The sequence below is a fragment of the Lissotriton helveticus genome, chromosome 10 (assembly GCF_964261635.1).
Source record: "Lissotriton helveticus chromosome 10, aLisHel1.1, whole genome shotgun sequence".
Lineage (NCBI taxonomy): Eukaryota > Metazoa > Chordata > Amphibia > Caudata > Salamandridae > Lissotriton > Lissotriton helveticus.
The window spans coordinates 920,781,045-920,800,506 of NC_136071.1; the positions used below are offsets into that span (position 1 = coordinate 920,781,045).

At 44.4% G+C, this 19,462-nt stretch overlaps 1 protein-coding gene across 1 annotated transcript in view; it reads right to left on the reverse strand.

Moving 5' to 3' along the window:
• Window positions 1-284: 284 nt before the first annotated feature.
• Window positions 285-19,462, reverse strand: part of LOC144784147 (vimentin-like) — a 31,611-nt gene continuing 12,433 nt past the window's right edge. Inside the window, exons 3-6 of the mRNA XM_078662822.1 lie at window positions 6,611-6,706; window positions 6,046-6,213; window positions 4,592-4,717; window positions 285-509 (exon numbers count right to left, since the gene is read on the reverse strand). Of these exons, the coding sequence (XP_078518948.1) occupies window positions 285-509; window positions 4,592-4,717; window positions 6,046-6,213; window positions 6,611-6,706 (615 nt within the window). The remainder of the gene's footprint in view (window positions 510-4,591; window positions 4,718-6,045; window positions 6,214-6,610; window positions 6,707-19,462) is intronic.

Below are 19,462 nucleotides of genomic sequence, written 5' to 3' on the forward strand. Positions count from 1 at the left end.
ATCTTAAGTTTATGCAAATGTTACTATGCAAGCAGACAAGGTACTTTTTCAACTGTAATGTGTTACTACACTAGACATATGGTGTGAAGGATTAGCGGCGAACATGTACCCATGGTACGAGTTAGCGCTGGTGTACATTTCTTACCTTTCGTAGCAAAGAATGAGCGATCAATCCTGTAAAGACATGGAAGAGCAGATTATGGTCAATAAACTGGTGTTACTCATGAATAGTGACCACATGTAGTTGTTGTGGTATATCATGTGGTGCTCATAATGTTGGCAATCTACCTGCTCTCCTCCCCCTCCAACAGTGTCCTGTAAAATGCGATCTCAATATCCAGGGCCATCTTGACGTTCAGCAGCTCCTGGTACTCACGCTGGTGGCGTGCCACTTTTTCTTTCATGTTCTGGTTTTCAACACGAAGGTGGCTGATGATGTCTTGGTTGCAAGCAGTTTCCATCTCAAAGTTATCTTCCCGCTCATGCATCTGGAGCACCAGAGACTTGTTCTGCAAACAGTGATAGGACCAGTGGTCATTCCAAGGACACATTTCTGAATTATGACTACTTATTATCATGGCTAAATGAGAATGTGTGGGTATCAAGTTAGGATGGGCTTTCAGAAATCTAAACCCAGCAAGTACATGAACCAGAAATCCCTCAAACACCAGTAGTGGTTTAGCAAAAAATGATTGGGCCCTATTGTGCTATATGCACTTAGGATTAAATGATGGCCTTGGCTACCATTGTCTTCATTGCCTCTATGTGTTTCACTTGCATTTTAACTTGCATTTTCATTTCATGTCACCTTAAAGCTGCAGAGTAGGAGAGTTTCAAAACAGCCTTGTTCGGAAAAGAATGTGTGTTTGAAAGCATGAGAGAGAGAAATGTGTGAAATTTAGTTCTCCATCTCAGTGTGTGGTGCTAAAGGCAGTGGTGCACAAATGTGCAGTATGTTGTATATTGGCTTTGACATGCCCTCGTGTCATCTTGAATTCTGAGTTTTACACACACAAGCAGGCCCGCAGGTTCAGATTGGTTTCCTCTTTCAAGGGAGTTTGCACACTTTCTGAAATGTTTTTGTACTTTCTCAAACCGATGCAAGATTAGGGAAACATGTAGTATGGGAGCGCAAAGAAATATGTGAAGTATCCTGTGCCTTGGAATGCTTGCTGGCACCTGGCCAGCTTCACTAAGTTTCTGGTGCATTCAGAACAGTATAAAACTGGAGTCTTTTGACTTGGAAATCGGGTTCTCCTACTGAGGGACGGGCACACCCGTTCGATGAAGCATTTCCAGGCTTGAGAAGTCTCTTGACCCCAGATGAAGCTATTGCAGCTGGTGAGGTATTTTCTCTGCTGATCATTGGATTGGAGACATATGTGCATATACATATATATACATATATATACATATATATATATATATATATATATATATATATATATATATATATATATATATATATAGTACTTTATACATGTGTTTTCATCTGAGTGACCATGCTGTGAAGTATTTCTGTTCCTAACTATATATTTATGTACATAGAGTTATTCTTCCATGCATTTATCATTTACTTGTGTTCTATTTCCCTGCATTTTTCTTGTGAATTTTACTATTGCTTGCATATACCTACATCTATCTATCTATCTATCTATCTATCTATCTATCTATCTATCTATCTATCTATCTATCTATCTATCTATCTAAATATATATGTATACACATATATATATATATATATATATATATATATATATATATATACATATATATATCAATCAGCAAATCTACGGACCACCTGCAGCTCTATAGAACTAGCGGAGAAGGAGAACAGACCACTGGAGTACGGCAAGATGTTCCTTTCTTTATTGCCAAGTATTACAAATGACGCGTTTCGGACGCGAAAGCCTTTGATCACACAATGGTCACAGCAACCTTTTCCATTTTTAAATGCTTTAAAGTGCACACCCACCGAAATCATGTTACTTGGTCATGTGACCATAGAAAGTGAGAACATACTTTGTAAACTCCACAAAAACGAATATATACTTGTGTATATTTACTTATTTGCTGAATACATCCATAACATGGATATAAATATAGCAGCAATGTTATAATAAATACAATCTCAGTTTAAATACAGATATATATATATGTATATTTCTTCCACCTTTGTTCCCCTTCACTGGATTCTGCAGCAGTCCATGCAGGTGCGATCCCCTGTGGCGGAACCCTGCCGCTTCATATTTCCACACAATCCTTCCAGACAGGAAAGAAAAATAGGCCACACTCTTGAAGTACTTTTTGCAATTTGTTTTTGTTTCTTACTCCTTCATTCAATAGAGTTAATCAGCGAGACTAGATCTACTCGTTTCGGTACCTCCTAATACCTGGCTAACGATCAACTGACCACTTGTCAACTCTATTCAAGTATTCAAACCGCTACGCCATCATTTCCTGTTTGAGTCACAAGTATCCCTTTGCATTCTGGAGAATATAGTTAGTCTTATTACTCCTTTAAAAGTGAATTTCTCCACCGTGACAATTTAAACTATTGGCATTTTATATGGGATAAAATCCCCTTTATATTTTATCAGCATGGCTTGTTCCAATGTTCAACTCAGTCCCGCTTTATTTGTGAATCTTTTTCTTTTTTTCTTCCTCGTTCAATCAAACTTTATTTATCATCATGATATTTATTTTCGGGTAAGTGTATAATTAGGTTTGTATTTCTTTCCAAGCCACCCATTTCCTTTCGGGTATGTATCAAACCCAGCTCATTCGCACCCCTCCAGTGGGGCTACTTATGTCACATTTCTTCTCTTCGCTTTCCTTAGTTTCCTTATTCAGCTTCATCGAGAATTACTCTCTTATTACGCATGAATATATTGCTCCTCCGATTGATTCAGGCCGTGCAGGCTTAATGTTCTCATATTTAGAATATGGCACGATTATTTTTGGTGCAATAGTTTTTCAACGTCCCCACCACATTCTCTTTTTGGTACCGTCTCTATTCCAAAGAATTTCAACTGTTTCCAGTCCCCTTGATGGACCTGCTCCATATGTTTCACCACGGCATTAGCATGTGGGGGCAACCATACACAAAGACAGAGCTAATGCTGTGGCAAAACATATGGAGCAGGTGGGAAAAGGAAAGAGCATGGAGCACATTTAACGATCATGTGTTGAATAAAATTGTCAGTTGGAAAAGATTAATTGATGATTAATTCAAAATTTGCACCACAAACTTTAAATTTACCTATAAGATAAGCAATGAAAGATTAGTATTCTTAGATACGGAAATCTATATCAAGGATAATGAAATCCAAACAATGTTTGGATTTGATCAAGGGCACTGGATGCCTGAAACGCGTCATGGAGATTGAGGAGTGAGGAGAAATAAACAACTTTTCCGTCAAATTGTCTGGGTTTTTCATTTCTCACAGTTCGCCGAAAGGAAATGCTGTGAGCAGTGTTGGATGTATATTATTGCACTATTCCACCAAGGAACACACACTACTCCGGAGCAGGTGCCTGTCTTTTAGGGCGTGGTAGTGGGACCACGAATTCTATTGAGCTTGAATTTCTTCAAAAGAAGAGACTGCATTCTTGAGGGATGAAAATAACTCAATTTAATTAGACGAGTTACAGGTACAACGGAGGCGTTTTAGATTGAGCCTTCATCAACATGCTTACGTGCAGCCTCTCCATGTATTTTAAACATATCATTACCTACAACTTCCTGTGTCATCAAAAACTCATTGACATAGACATAGGACAAGAATGGAATGCATAGTCCACATTAGATTTCTTGGCCTCCATATTGGAACATGTCTATTTCCCACTGAAATCGCGATTAAATATTGCTTCATTATCCTTCACAGTCAATAATTTCTCTCATTGACAACGGGGGTTTCACTGTTAATTATTACATTTTATAATTATTTATTTCAAATTGATTTATAATGCTAGGAAATCATATATGAAAACATTTTTGATATAACACGCTGACATGATAGTGCTCTTTATGAGCCATTTGTTGAGTAATTCATTACATTGTTTATTTCAATTGAAATGCAATACACCTTATTGTGTTTATTGCTAGGAATGTCTATGGCAAGTAATGTATATTGGTAGCACGATCCATTGGACTAAACCAGCCAGTGAAGCAGGGTCTTGCATTACGCTCCATCACACCAGGTCTGGGTTAGATTGTAGCCTTTTATACAGTACTACATGCTATCTTGAGAATGTTATTCATATGAGGAGATAACCAAAAGTATGCACTATTTTAGTGACACATAAAATCTGATCAGAATATAAGGCAAGCATGGTTTTCCCCGTTTCAATGTTACCGGACCCAAAAAATGTGAAGTCTGTATTATGCTAGCAGCACATTGAGGCAGATGGACTGTGACTGAAAATGGACGTGGAGCTACATGTAATGCATTTGGGGCTTACAAACATAAATCAGCTTAAACTCTTGTACATATTATCAGAATAAGACGCTATTTTGTGAAAGGGCAAGCAAATAAAGGGAGCAAAATTACCACTGGAAACATGGAGACATTAGATACATTTTACTCACAGTTACTTTCAGTGCATCGACTTCCGATTTCAGGGTCTGTAGCTGCCTGTGGGACTCATTTGATTCCCGTTTAGCTTTGCGCAGGGCATCATTGTTCTGGATCGCAGCTGTAGAAAGTTCTGCAAACTGGGGTACAAAAGTAGTAAATTGTGAAAATTTGAATGATATAAAATCTATATAACAGTGAGGTGCAGGCTTCATGGTCTCACAATAAGACAAGCACAAGGCCAACATTACTGTCCATGTGAATTTAATTCACTAATAGTGCACTGCTGTTAATAAATCAGTCACACTTAATTTAATAAAATCTTTCAAATAGGGCACAATACCATAAAACTGAGATTTCATGTTGCCAAAATTCACCAGATTGAAGGGCATCGTCCATTGAGTCCATACTCAATCTGGAGCCCAAAAGCATATATTCGAAAAGCTGCTAAGTTTCCAAATACTTGTAAAATGAATGAAGTGCCATTTCAATCGTTATGAGTGCAAGTAGTGATACATGAGAAATATGTAATCAGTGGGTAAATCCATGCCAGATGTACTAAACACTAGTTGCAAAATACTGGTTGCAGTGTTTTTGTGACTAGTGTGGTATTTTACTAACAAATAGGTCGGTTCACTAAGCACTGAAGCGTAGTGGGTCACAATTTCACCTTCTTCATGAATATTAATGAGGTTGGTCACAAAATTGGGACCTACTATGATTCACTGACATCACAGGGATGGTGGACTGCTGGGGTCTGAGATTGCTTTTGAATAAAGCAATTGTTTTTTTAAATGCATCCCATTTTCCTTAGGAAAAAAATAATTAGGACATTTCTTTTAAGAGTAGGCAGTGGAAAAAAAAAATTCTGTCAACATTACCTTTTGCAAAATGTCTACCACTAGCTTTCAGTAGTAAGTCATCTATTAATGCTTTACGACTAGATTTCAGTTGCAAAACATTCATACATTTCAACCAAATCACTATTTGCAAGGGGTGCCCTAAAAATGCCCTTTAAAAATACGGATTCAGGTTTATTCACACGTCCAAATCAGCCGCGGCCCGCACAGGTAAGAGCGGAAGGGCAGAGTGAGGAGGGATTTTGACGGACGATGACCAGGGTGAATTAATTATTTATTTCATTTTCCCTGGTCATCGTCCGTTGAAATTCCCCCTCACCCAGCCCCACCACTCTTACCTGTACGGCCACAGCTGGTCCAAATTGCAATTCGGTAACATGTTACTGATTCTCAATTGGGAATATTACATACAAAAAGACCATTTTGCAGTTGCAAATGGCCTTATTTTGTGAATTGGACCCGGTACGACCACAAAAAAACTTAGTGCATCTGGCTCCGAATTCTTAATAGTGGTAAAAATAATCTGTTGGTTCATGACCTTTGGTTTACGACAATGATGAATTGCCTTTTTGTCTATAATCTAATTTATATTAAATACCATTCTGTACCTTGGCCTTGTACCAATCATTTTCCTCAGAGAGGTTTTTGATTGCCATCTTTTCATACTGTAGGCGGACCTCACCGAGGGCAGCTGCAAGGTCAAAATTAGGCACATCTAGTTCAGTGATGTTGTTGGCTGGCTTCTTGATCATATGTGACTGAAGTTCCCAAATTTCCTGCGAACACAAAAAACAGAAGTGGCGGCAAACAATTCAAGAGGACAACCCACACCTAACCCAGAGGGGAAAGCAAGCTTTGTACGTTAAAGTAAAACAGTTTAAAAACATTAGCACATGGTTAATGTCATTTTATTGCAGTGAACAGCTACTTCCTCTGTTCTTTTTTCACTCTGTCAGTGTTTAATGAAGCTTCCACTGCAGCAGAGAAAATATAAACTGATTAAAACATACTTTGAGGAAAACTACTTTATTTATTGTAGGTGTTATTGGTGTTTGATTTACTTAAAGAGCATGCAACAGAATTCACTGAAGTAGCGTTGAAAGGTTTATGTTGCTCTTTTCCTTACCATAATCATGAATGTTTTAAAAAAAACTGTCCTGCAAAATATCTTACTTCATTGTGAAGCTTCATCAAAAAGTCGATTTCTTCTTGGAGTGTCTTTACTTTGCACTCCAGATCACGGCGTTCCTGTTTGACATTGTCAAGCTCCTTATTGAGACAGAAAACAATTGGAAGATGTTAGTAAATGCAGCTGTCCTCATTGTGTAGTCAACAGCATGTATGATACAATTTTAGGGTACTTTATGCATGCATGAAATGTAAATAATAATTATTCACTCGTCCCCTGAAATATTTAAAAAAAAAATAGCAGTAAAACAATCCACCCTCCCCAATGATCTTAATGAAGACTGAGATGGTATATTTTCATGATTTCAACTCAGTGATAGGCCACAACCTCATGAAATTTAAGGAGGATTTGTTTGTGATCGCGGACTGGATGGCTTCAAACTACCTGCAGTTGAATGCCAGTAAGTCAGAAATTATGTTGTTCGGGAGAGACCGTGATATGTGGTCTGAGCAATATTGGCCAGATCGACTCAAACCAGCTCCCCTGCATAATTAGGCAGTTAAGAATCTCGGTGTTTGGATTGACAGTGGTCTCTCTTTTGATACCCAATCTAAATCTGTAGCTGGGACCTGTTTTGGACTCTTGGGAGGATTAAAACCTCTACTTGGCTTTTTTGTTTTGAAAATTCGTCAGACCATTGTTCAGGCTATGATTTTATCTAGATTGGACTATGGCAACTCTCTCTATTTAGGCGCCAATAAGTCCAGTATCTGGCGTCGGCAGAAAATACAGAACGCTGCAGCCTCCATTCTCCTGGCGCTCCCGAAATCTTGCTCAGTGTCCAAATTTCTACCTAAATTACACTGGCTGCCAGTTGAAAAAAGAATCCAGTTTAAAACACTATGGGGGTCATTAGGATGGCGGACGAACTTCCGTCCGCCATCCTGTCGTGGGCAGGGACCGTCCTCCATAAGGGCAGAGGTCCTGTGCCTTTGAATTGGGATGCACCCACCACAGTGGCGGGTGCATCCCGCATTTTTTACATTGCGGCGGGTGGTGCTGAAAGCACCGTCCTCCGCAATGCCAAAAATGCATGTTGTGCGTTTCAAAGCACAACATGACAGGCACCGCCATCATTAGGATGGCGGACGAACTTCCGTCCGCCATCCTGTCGTGGGCAGGGACCGTCCTCCATAAGGGCAGAGGTCCTGTGCCTAGAATTAGGATGCACCCACCACAGTGGCGGGTGCATCCCGCATTTTTAACATTGCGGCGGGTGGTGCTGAAAGCACCGTCCTCCGCAATGCCAAAAATGCATGTTGTGCGTTTCAAAGCACAACATGACAGGCAACCGCAAGGTACACAGTGTGGGCTACAACTCTCCCTCCAGAGAGGAGCGTGAGGTGTTTTATTTCATCCAATGTTAAGATGAGTGAGGGGTAGAGTGCAAAAATTAATCAAAACTAGTGAGTTAAAACTATCTCCACAAAGGACACAAAACTTGAATAGTTGTCCTAGGCGGATAGAGATAAAAACAGTGGGAAAATAGGGATATGGATGTTCCATATATGTCAGGTCAACATGACTAAAAGTTTGTGGCATTCGTCAGGACCAACATATTCTCACTCTGCTACAACGTGAAAAAAATTATAAAATGACCATACTTAATATATATGGAGAGCCAAGGAACCAGCTGCAATCTGGTCCATTATCTGTGAATAAAAACCTTTCACTTTTAAATCTGCTCAATATCCACAATATCCACAAAACCCATACACCCAGTTTTAGTGAGAACCAGGGCGATAACCATATCACTGCACACGTGTGAGATGGAATTATATCACCTCACCAATTTCTGACAGATCATCTACTTCTTCCTTCTAAGGTCCTAAATACACATGTCACAGGAATCTGGAATGTAGTGATCAAAATATTAAAATGAAACAATATAACACAAATTCTTTAGCACTTCAATTATTCACATGGGCATTCTCCATTACATAATCATGGTGTTCAATTCACTTGGTTAAACGTTCTTGATAGGCAAGCTTAAAGTCTAAGTCATCCAGGTTTAATATTTATCTTTATGGGGGACTCGAAGACTATCCAGCCAAATCATTCTACTTGAGGTGTTGCACCCGGCCGCCGGCAGACTAAAAGCCTCACTGCATCTGTCAGGTCCCCTCAAAACAGTAGCGCTAGAGTCACATTAGCACTACTCCATACTTGATTTGCGCGGCTAATCGTAAAGGCAACAATGCTTTTCTTACATGTTAGCAAAGCTGCAAGGTGGGTCTTATCGACTTTCCTGGAGCCTACGGCTGCTTCATTCAGGCCAAAAGGAAACCCGCCAGGCTTTGCAAACATTTAAATACCGTGCCTTGCCGGCATATCGCATCACAGAAATATCCTAATCATATCCGGTTCACAAACAGACACATTATTATTGCAAAACCTCGGGCCACTTCCGGTTCAAGGACAATACAAGTTAATGGCCTAACCCCAAATTTGGGTTTACAGAATTTGCCTATCTATACTAATATAATAAAGAGAGAGCCCAAACCTTTGAGGCAGATAATCTCAGGAACCACAGCCCCAATCACAATACCCAATACAGCGTTGGAAAGGGCAGTTGCAGCAGAAGGACATATGCTATGCAGGCGCCCACCATATACATTTAAAAGGTAAAAGAACCGTGCCAGCAAAGTAGTCCCTTGTGGGCGTGTCTGCGTTGTGCTGTGGGGGTGTGCTGGGGGCGTGACAAACGCTGGGGGCGTGTGATACGTTCTGCCCTTCATGCAATGTTTAATATTGTGTGCTGTGGGCGTGTGCTGGGGGCGTGGGCGTGTGCGGGGCGCTGGATTACGGGGAAAAAAAGCGAGCGTTGTGCCCAATATTTCATTGGTTTTTCTTCCCAGGTTCTGTATATTCCAGCTCCGGGTGTGCTTGCCCCGCGCTCCCAGTGACGTGCACCTGCTTTACTGTATGGAGGTCAGGCATGGCACCATTCCCAAGGACCGGAAGGAGCGCAAACAGGGGCCATTGTGCAGGAAATGTAATCTTGCCTTAACTTCCGGTGACGCCTGAAATGCACACTGGAGATTTTCCACTTCTGTTGCGCACAGGCCTCGCGCCATGCCCATCCGGACACAAGGCCCGGCTCCATGGAAATAGCAAGAAAGGGACTATCCCTCCCCCGGGAATATGTGATGATATTCCGCAATTTTTATAACGTGGTACTATTACTCCGCAAATACATCATTTCTAAAACTTTTACAACGCTTAAAATATCCCTGTACCCCAAAACCCAAACCTACCCCTGAACACTAAAAATACCCCTATACCCCAAAACCCAAACCTAGCCCTGAACTCTAAAAATACCCCTGTAGCCCAAAACCCATACCTATCCAGAAAAACGTGCTTTTACCATTCATGCATTTACAACGAATTTCGTTGTAAATGTATGCGTGGTAAAAGCATATAAAATGTAATGCCATGCGTTATAATGGCATTGCGGAGTCATGGTACTTTCGTAATGAAAGTATGCGGAGTGATGGTATGCGGAAAGAAAGTTGCGGAATAATGGGTGTTTACCCTCCCCCGGTAAGTACATTGGTGGCACGGCGGCAGACATCTCCAGCAACATACTCATCATTTTTCACCACCCATTTGAAAAATGCACAGGTCTCTCTCATTGATGGCCAGCACCGACATACACTTTTAGACACAACTCCCGCCACAAGTTCTAGAATTGCGAACTTTAGAGCTGGGGAGCTTAGTTCGAATCTCGGCATCAGCTCAACATCCTGTGATTCCAGGCAAATCGCTTTGTCTCCCCGAGCCTACCACAAATGAATGTGTTCTTCTGTAATGTAAATTGTGCTCATGCCATGTTGTCGAGTTTGCGCTATATAATATTGCAAGGAAAAATAAAGTAGGGAAACTCGAGTTCACACACTACTGAACGCGCACTCTTAAGTGCATCAGCAGTTCACTGTGAATCGGAGCGTTTCACAGGCCTGTCACAGATAAGAAATGCTATCAAAACGAAATCCTACAAAACAATATACTACTGGCCGGCAGCAATTCATACCTGGACACCGTCGGGACGGGCTGCTAGTAAAGTATAAAATTGTAGAAACATTATATTTCGCAATTGTCATTATTGCAGTCATCTCGTCGTGTGAACGGAGCTGCAAGGGTATTGGGAATCGTAGTTCTAAATGATGATTTAATTGCCAGAACTACAATCACTCTGGGAAATGTAGTTTGCGACAAAAACCAATCCCTGAATATCATGTTTTGGAATCAAGAGAACAATGGACAAAACTAATACCTGTCACACGTATATATCAATAATTGTTTGATTCTCAACTGTCTGTAATATACATGGGTGTACAAAACATGCTTACAATAATAGTGTTAACACGTCTGTGTTATCTATTACGCCAATTATGTTATGTAATTAGTATTACACACCATGTATTGTGCCAAAATAGAAGTGTAATCAAAATCTATATTGAACACCACGGTATATCCTTGTACAGTCCTATCTCATGACTTTTTGTACGGAATACACATCTCTGTTCACGCCTAAACAGTACCTTGTCAAGGGGCCCCTCGCTGGTATCATATCTAGGTTTATCCACCATGACCCATGAAAAATCATCCTCGGAATGGCCCATCTCTATGTAGTGTCTAGTCATGCGTGTGTTAGATTTCCTGCATCTGAAAGCACTACGGTGTTCATCCATTCTATGTTTAACTTTACGTGTAGTCATACCAATATATATTAGTGAGCATGGGCAAGTGATCATATAAATTACCCGCTCATATTACAATTGGTATATATCCTGAGTTGCCAAGGTATTTTTAAGCCCATATCCAACTGTTATGTTATTTTATATTTAATTTATAGAGCGCACAGCTACTCGAAAGTGTCCCGGCGCTTACGTCAGAAAAGAGAGAAAACCACACCCGTCAGCTTAAAAAAGCAGCGTTTTAAATTTTTTCTTAAACAACAGTGGATCCTGATTGCCCCGCAGAGTCAGGGGCAGCATATTCCAGGCCAGACCTGCTTTAGCACAAGAGAATTCCTGCCAAGTCGCTGGCACTTAAACGTCGGCGTCTGCATCAGCAGCTGAGCAGAGGAGCGCAGCTGTCTATCTGGTATATAGAAAGTGAACCTCTTCTGCAAATAGATAGGGCCTAGACCATAAAGGGCCTGATGAGCAATTGACAGCATTTTAAATTTAAGACGAGATTCAACCGGGAGCCAATGCAAAGTGCGCAAATAAGTGCAAACACTATGCCTAGATGACAAACCTCCAAGAAGTCTGGCTGCCGAGTTTTGAACAACTTGCAGTTTCCTCACTAGAAATCCCGGACCGCCAACCAAAAGGGTATTGGCATAGTCTAAATGGGACAAAATCAATGCACGGACCACAGTTTCTCTGGCCGTGCATGGCAAAAAGGGAAGAAACTTCCTCAAGATCTTCAACGTGCCAAAACAAGTGCCGGCCTGTTTCTTTACTTGCGTCACAAAGTTCAGATTTTCGTCGAACCAGACTCCAATGTTTTTGGCAGCACCTTTCCTCTCACTAGGATGAGGAAAACCAGAAGGCCAGAGCCTCTCACTGAAGTCCGTTGAGAAGGAGTCATACAGCAACACTCAGACTTTCCTTCATTGCATTTCAGCTGTGCATTTGCCAGCCACTGAAAGACAGACAATGTTGGACTGTCACAACCGAGTCACCCTCCTTGCTCCAGGTAAACAACAACTGGGTGTCGTCTGCATAGGTCATCACCTTACCTCCCACTGACTCTGCAAGATAAAATAGTGGAGTCACGTAGATGTTAAAAAGGAGAGGGCTAAGTGATGACCCCTGCGGTACATAAAAAGTTGAAGGTCCCTGTTATAGTTGTAGCAGACTAGGATCGCTGAGAGAAAGCTAGGGGGGGGGTTTGTTTAAGTTTTTGTCTATTTGTCAATTAAACAAAGGATTTCACAAGGCAAACTACAGAGCTAAATATAATCAAATTACTAAAGTACACAAGAGTAAATGGCACTGCTACAAGGAATTATTATAAAAATATACAAGAGTTATTTTAAGCCTCCCATCTGGGTCACAATCTAAAACATAATACAAAACAATTTAAAATACCACCTGTAGTGGCAACGTCAAGTCAAGTCAAGTCAATAAATTTATATAGCGCGCTACATACCCAGAGGGTCTCAAGGCGCTTGAAGAGGGGTGGGGAATTACTTCTCGAATATCCAAGTTTTAAGTTGCTTTCTGAATATTAGGTGGTTTTGAGTGAGGCGAAGGTGCATGGGAAGTGAGTTCCAGGTTTTGGCTGCTAGGTAGGAGAATGATCTTCCTCCCATGGTGGTTTTGTTGACGCGGGGAACAGCAGCGAGGGCTTGGTTGGAAGAACGCAGCTGGCGGGAGCGGGTGTAGAAGGAAAGACGTGTATTGAGGCATTCGGGTCCAAGTTCGTAAAGAGCTTTGTGTGCGTGAGTGAGGAGGCGGAAAGTTATCCTCTTATTGACGGGGAGCCAGTGGAGGTCTTTCAGGTGATCAGAAATGTGTTCTTTACGTGGGATGTCTAATATGAGTCTGGCTGATGCGTTCTGGATGCGTTGGAGTTTTTTCTGGAGTTTTGCGGTGGTACCGGCGTAAAGGGTGTTTCCGTAGTCCAGGCGGCTTGTAACCAGTGCGTGGGTGACCATTTTTCTAGTTTCGGTAGGGATCCAGTGAAATGTTTTTTTGAGCATGCGAAGAATGTTGAAGCAAGATGAAGAGACGGCGTTGACTTGTCTGGTTATCGAGAGTGAGGAATCCAGGATGACGCCTAGGTTCCGTGCGTGATCCGTCGGGATGGGTGCTTTTCCAAGGGCTTCTGGCCACCAAGAGTCGTCCCAGGCGGAGGGGGAGGTACCTAAGATAAGGACTTCTGTTTTGTCTGAATTCAGTTTCAGACGGCTATGCTTCATCCATTCGGCTACCTCTTTCATTCCTTCATGTAGGTTGGTTTTGGCGATGTTTGGGTCTTTGGTGAGTGAGAGGATCAGTTGAGTGTCATCAGCGTAGGAGATGATGTTGAGGTTGTGTTGGCGTGTGATGGTCGCTAGGGGGCTCATGTATACGTTGAAGAGGGTGGGGCTGAGTGAAGATCCTTGTGGCACGCCGCAGATGACTTCAGTGGCCTCTGACTTGAATGGTGGGAGGCGTACTCTCTGAGTTCTTCCGGCAAGGAATGAGGTGATCCATTCCAGTGCTATTCCTTGGATTCCGATGTTTCTGAGTCGTTGTAACAGGGTGTTATGACAGACTGTATCGAAGGCTGCTGAGAGGTCGAGGAGGATGAGGGCGACTGTGTCTCCATTGTCCAGTAGAGTTCGGATGTCGTCTGTTGCTGCGATGAGTGCGGTCTCAGTACTGTGAAGTAGTGTGGCTCACTGGTTAGAGGCGGCAGACCCGAGAGCAGAGGACGGCCCGGGACCAGGGTTCGATTCCCGGCGCGGCAGGTTTCTGGACCAGGGTCAGCGGACTCGATAATTCTCTCGCCTCGGTGCCCACTCTGATCAGCGTTCACACTCGGCAACTCTGGGCATTAGCTTGCCTCATCTTCACTAACGGCCCCACCAGACCGCCGGGGATGCCTGGTCTCACCCTGGAGATACCCATTAAGGGACCATCTCTCAGGGAAGCCAGGAAGGGTTTCGCAGCGGTCGAAGCGCCTTGGGACCCCACGGGTAAGTAGTGCGCTATATAAATGCCTATACACATTACATTTACATTTGGCTCGGAAGCCGGACTGTGAGGAGTCGAGGGATTTGTTGGCTTCGAGGAAGGTGGCGAGCTGGTTGTTGACAGCCTTCTCGATGACCTTGGCCGGGAATGGAAGGAGCGAGATGGGACGGTAGTTTTTGAGAAGGGCGCTGAGTTCGGCGTGTTTCCAGCTTTCTGGGAAGGTGCCGGAGTTGAGGGAGCAGTTGATGACGTCTCGGAGGTGTGGTGCTATGATGGAGTCTTCTTTGTTGAAGATGTGGTGAGGGCATGGGTCTGTGTGGGATCCTGAGTGGATGGAGTTCATCAGGCGGATGGTGTCATCAGTGGAGATTGGGTTCCAGTCATTAAGGATGTTCAAGGGGGGTGAAGGTACGGCAGAGGGTTGGGTGTGTTGGTCTCCGGGTTTGTTGTCGAAGCTGTTGTGGATGTCTGCGATTTTGTCGTGGAAGAACGAAGCTAGGGAGTCGCAAAGGGTTTGAGAGGGGGTGATGTCGTTGGAGTTGGCAGTGGGGTTGGTAAATTCTTTGACGATGTTGAATAATTCTTTGCTGTTGTGGGCGTTTTTGTCTAGTCGGTCTTTGAATGCGGTTTTCTTGGCAGTCCAGATCAATTGGTGGTGTATGCGTGGCGTTTTTGAGGGCGTCCCTGGTGTTGGTGTTTGGGTCTTTTTTCCAGGTCTTCTCAAGGGAGCGACAGAGTTTCTTGGATTTCTTAAGATCCTCGTTGAACCAGGGGGCGTTTTTGCTTCCTAGTTTGATTTGACGTTTTTTCAAAGGTGCTAGGTTGTCGGCGGTGTTGGTTAGCCATTGAGTGAGGTTAATGGCTGCTTGGTTGGTGTTCGATGAGTGGGCAGGGGGGTTTTGAAGAAGCGATGTGGAGATCTGGTCGATGGTGATTTTGTTCCAGTTTCTTCGCAGGGAAGGTTGAGGATGGTTGTGGGTTGTGGTCTTCTTGTAAACAAAGTGAACGCAGCTGTGGTCCGTCCATTGGAGAACTGTGGTGTGACTGAAGGAAATATGTTTGCTGGAGGTGAAGATAGGGTCGAGAGTGTGTCCTGCGTGGTGTGTGGGGGTATTAACAAGTTGTTTGAGTCCGAGGTTGCCGAGATTGTCCAGAAGGGTGGTGGTGTTGTTGTCGTTCCTCTTTTCCAGGTGAAAATTGAGGTCTCCCAGTAGGATGTAGTCTTCGGAGGAGAGGGCGTGTTGGGTGATAAAATCAGTGATGTCTTCAGTGAATTGTGCACGGGGTCCTGGTGGCCTGTAGAGGAGGGTGCCTCTGAGTGTGGTCTTGGGGTCGGTGTGGATCTGGAAGTGAAGGTGTTCGGCGCTAGAGAGGTTGACGTCCGAGCTGGTCGTGATGCGGATGGTGTTCTTATGTACAATGGCGATGCCTCCTCCGGTCTGGTTGACGCGGTCCTTCCGGGTGATCTTGTAGCCTTCCGGGATGGCTATGGTGATGTCTGGGGCTGACGAGGCGTTCATCCAAGTTTCTGTTAGAAAGGCGACGTCTGGAGAGATGGTGTCTCGTAGATTCCAAAGTTTGATGGCGTGGCTGTGGACCGATCGGGTGTTGAGTAGGATGCATTTAAGGTGGTTAGTGGCGGATCTCTGTTTGGTGTTTGTGGATGTGGAGTTGGTCTTGGTGCCGTCATACTTGCAGGAGTTGCATGTGAAGGGTCCATGGGTGTGTCCAGGTGCGGCTTGGGCGCAGTTGGGGAGTCGGCCGGCGTTTAGTGCTAGGAGGATGGAGGCGTTGTATGTAATGCGGGAGGGGTGGGTGGTGCGGGGACCAGGGGGTCTGGCGCTAGGTGCGGTCCAGGCACGGACGGGCGTAGACGGGCTTACCTTTGGCGCACCTTCGGCGCGGCCGCAGCGCGTGGACGCTGCGCGTTGGGACATCTGCTTTTAATGGTTAGTGGAGGGGGCGGAGTGTGGGCGGGTCAGTTGGGAGGCGGTAGCGGGGAGGCGGGCCAGGGGAAAGCACAACAACAAAATGGTGGGAGGGATAGGAATCGAAACCAACACAGTACAATGCCAGCAATGAAGGAATGCACTGTAGGCAGTGAAAGCGCAAAGGACTGAATACTGCTGCGAATATGTAAAAGCGCTACCAAATGCCGTTAAGTTAAAGCGCTACCAAAATGAGCTAAGCACAAAGCGCTATGATTTTACACATGAGGGCTGATTGAAGGTGCTTCAGCTGTGGGCAAATGCAGTTATGTTAAAGCGCTACCACAAAGAGCAAAGCACAAAGCGCTATGAATAAGTGAAGCTAAAGAATCACAAGAGCTACGATACCACACACGAGGGCCGATTGAAAGCGCTTCAGCTGTGGGCGCTGGAAAGAAGATTGCAAGCAGGAGCCAGGGAGCGTGGGGGAGCAACCGTTCGGGACGAGGTCCAGGCGGTCACAGTCTTCTCTTGGAGGTGGAGGACGCTCTGTTCGTGGGTGGGCGGGTCAGTTGGGAGGCGGTAGCGGGGAGGCGGGCCAGGGGAAAGCACAACAACAAAATGGTGGGAGGGATAGGAATCGAAACCAACACAGTACAATGCCAGCAATGAAGGAATGCACTGTAGGCAGTGAAAGCGCAAAGGACTGAATACTGCTGCGAATATGTAAAAGCGCTACCAAATGCCGTTAAGTTAAAGCGCTACCAAAATGAGCTAAGCACAAAGCGTTATGATTTTACACACGAGGGCTGATTGAAGGTGCTTCAGCTGTGGGCAAATGCAGTTATGTTAAAGCGCTACCACAATGAGCAAAGCACAAAGCGCTATGAATAAGTGAAGCTAAAGAATCACAAGAGCTACGATACCACACACGAGGGCCGATTGAAAGCGCTTCAGCTGTGGGCGCTGGAAAGAAGATTGCAAGCAGGAGCCAGGGAGCGTGGGGGAGCAACCGTTCGGGACGAGGTCCAGTAGTAATAAAATGAGCAAATATACAGTCAAAGTTTGCCTTGTAAAATCCCTTGTTTAATTGACAAATAGACAAAAACTTAAACAAACCCCCCCCCCTAGCTTTCTCTCAGCGATCCTAGTCTGCTACAACTATAACAGGGACCTTCAACTTTTTATGACTGAATATTCCCCTCCCTGACACACGTGACAGGGGAACCTCCCTTTCTTTGAGGACCCCTGCGGTACACCAGTAGTCACCCGCTTAGGCGCAGAGGCACACGGAGGGAGCCAGACCTGCTGCAGCCGACCCTCCAAAAAGAACCTAATCCATTTCAAGGCCATGCCAGAAATACCAATTTCAGATAGGCGGTCTAGGAGCAGGGAATGGGGCACAGTGTTGAACGCCACTGAGAGATCTAGCATAACCAAAGCTGCTCTCCCGCCGTCATCCAAACACTCCCGAATCACCTCCGTGACCTCTAACAAAGCTGACTCCGTGCTATAAGAGGCACGGAAGCCAGATTGTGCCGGATGAAGCAGACATGCCCCTGCAACAAAGTTGGTAAGTTGGAACGTAACCACCTTCTCGCATACTTTAGCCAGACTTGGCAGAAGCGAGATAGGCCGATAGTTCTCAGGCAACAGAGGGTCAAGTGACGGCTTCTTAAGTAGGGGGAGAATCAACGCATTTTCCATCCCTTTGAAACACAAGCTTCACGCAGTGATTTATTTACCATAAGATTCACTTCTAAGTTAATAATATCTGGCAAATCAGACAGAAGCCTTGCTGCACACGGGTCGTTAGGTGAGCCGGACTTAAGGGCCTTAAGGATTCTGAGAGAGCTGGCAGAATCAACCGGCCTAAATTCAGAAAAGGTAAAGTCAGGTTTAACCACAGGCTTAGGCAGCGCCAACCCAACACCGGAATTCCTGGAAGAAATCGAAAACGTCTCTTAGATACTAACGATTTTATCCCTTAAAATGATGCCAAGGTGTTACACCAGGTCTCTGAAACCGGTGCCACTGCCACCTGGGTGCTAGGGGCAAAAAAACTCTGCACAATTGCAAAGATTTCTTATGGGTTGTTGTTGGCCCGCTCGATGCGAGCAGAATAGTGCTGGCCTTTGGCCTCTCCTATCGCAGCATAATAGAGTTTTTGTTTAGTTCTGAGAGTGTTTTTATCAATCCGGCAGTAGCCACTGGAGCCCCAGGCTCTCTCTGCTATTTTGCACACATGTTTCAGAGTCCTCAACTCAGGAGTAAACCACGGCTTAGAGGGGGACTCTCTCCTCAGCTTTGGCTGACATGGTGCAGACAGAGTAGCCACCGAGCTAGCAATCCAGTCAACAAACGGAGATACATTTTCCTCCAGATCCCCCAACAGGGAAGGCCTGGAAGCTGCCAGAGAAACAATCAGCAGACCCGGGTCCATTTTCCTAATGGCTGGGGGTCGGTGGCAGATGGCTGGTCGTGGAGAGTTCTTCATTGCCCGTGAAAAAAATATGGGAAAATGATCCGACCAGGCAACCGGCCTTGGCCTTGACACCGATATAGGGAAATTAGTACAGATGGTATCCAAAATGTGCCATCCTAGGTGGGTAGGAAACATAACTGTTTGTGAAAGGTTAGCCAGAGGAAGGGCAGCCAAAAGAACTATAGAATCAGTGATGCCAGTGTGGTCCAGGTGGAGCTTGACATCACCAAGAAAAACATAATTTGAGAAACGCAGTGCACGCTCTGCCAGCGCATCCTCACAAGTATACAGAAAGGTCCTGGCTGGCCCAGGAGGCTGGTAAATCAGGGACCCCCCCCAAAAGTAAAGTGGGCTGAAAGTTGTAAACTAAAATCCAGACCCTCACAATCTCCCCAAAGGGTGGATATTTCACTGTGGAGGGACCAACCTTCCCTATACCAAATGGCTAGACCACCACCTCTGCCAACATGGCGATCCACCTGATGGACTTTGAAACCAGCTGGTGTAGCCAAGGCCACGATGGGGTTAGAGAAGGCGTCAAGCCAAGTCTCAGTGACAAACAATATGTCCAGACCGTTGTCAGTAATCAGATCAGCAATGTCTACATAATGCTTCTTGACTGATCTAGCATTAATGAGACAGGCACTGTTATTCCCCGACCTAAGTGGGTCAGCTAACATATCAGTTGGCAGCGGCAGGGGCTCCGGTGAAAATCTAAACCCACAA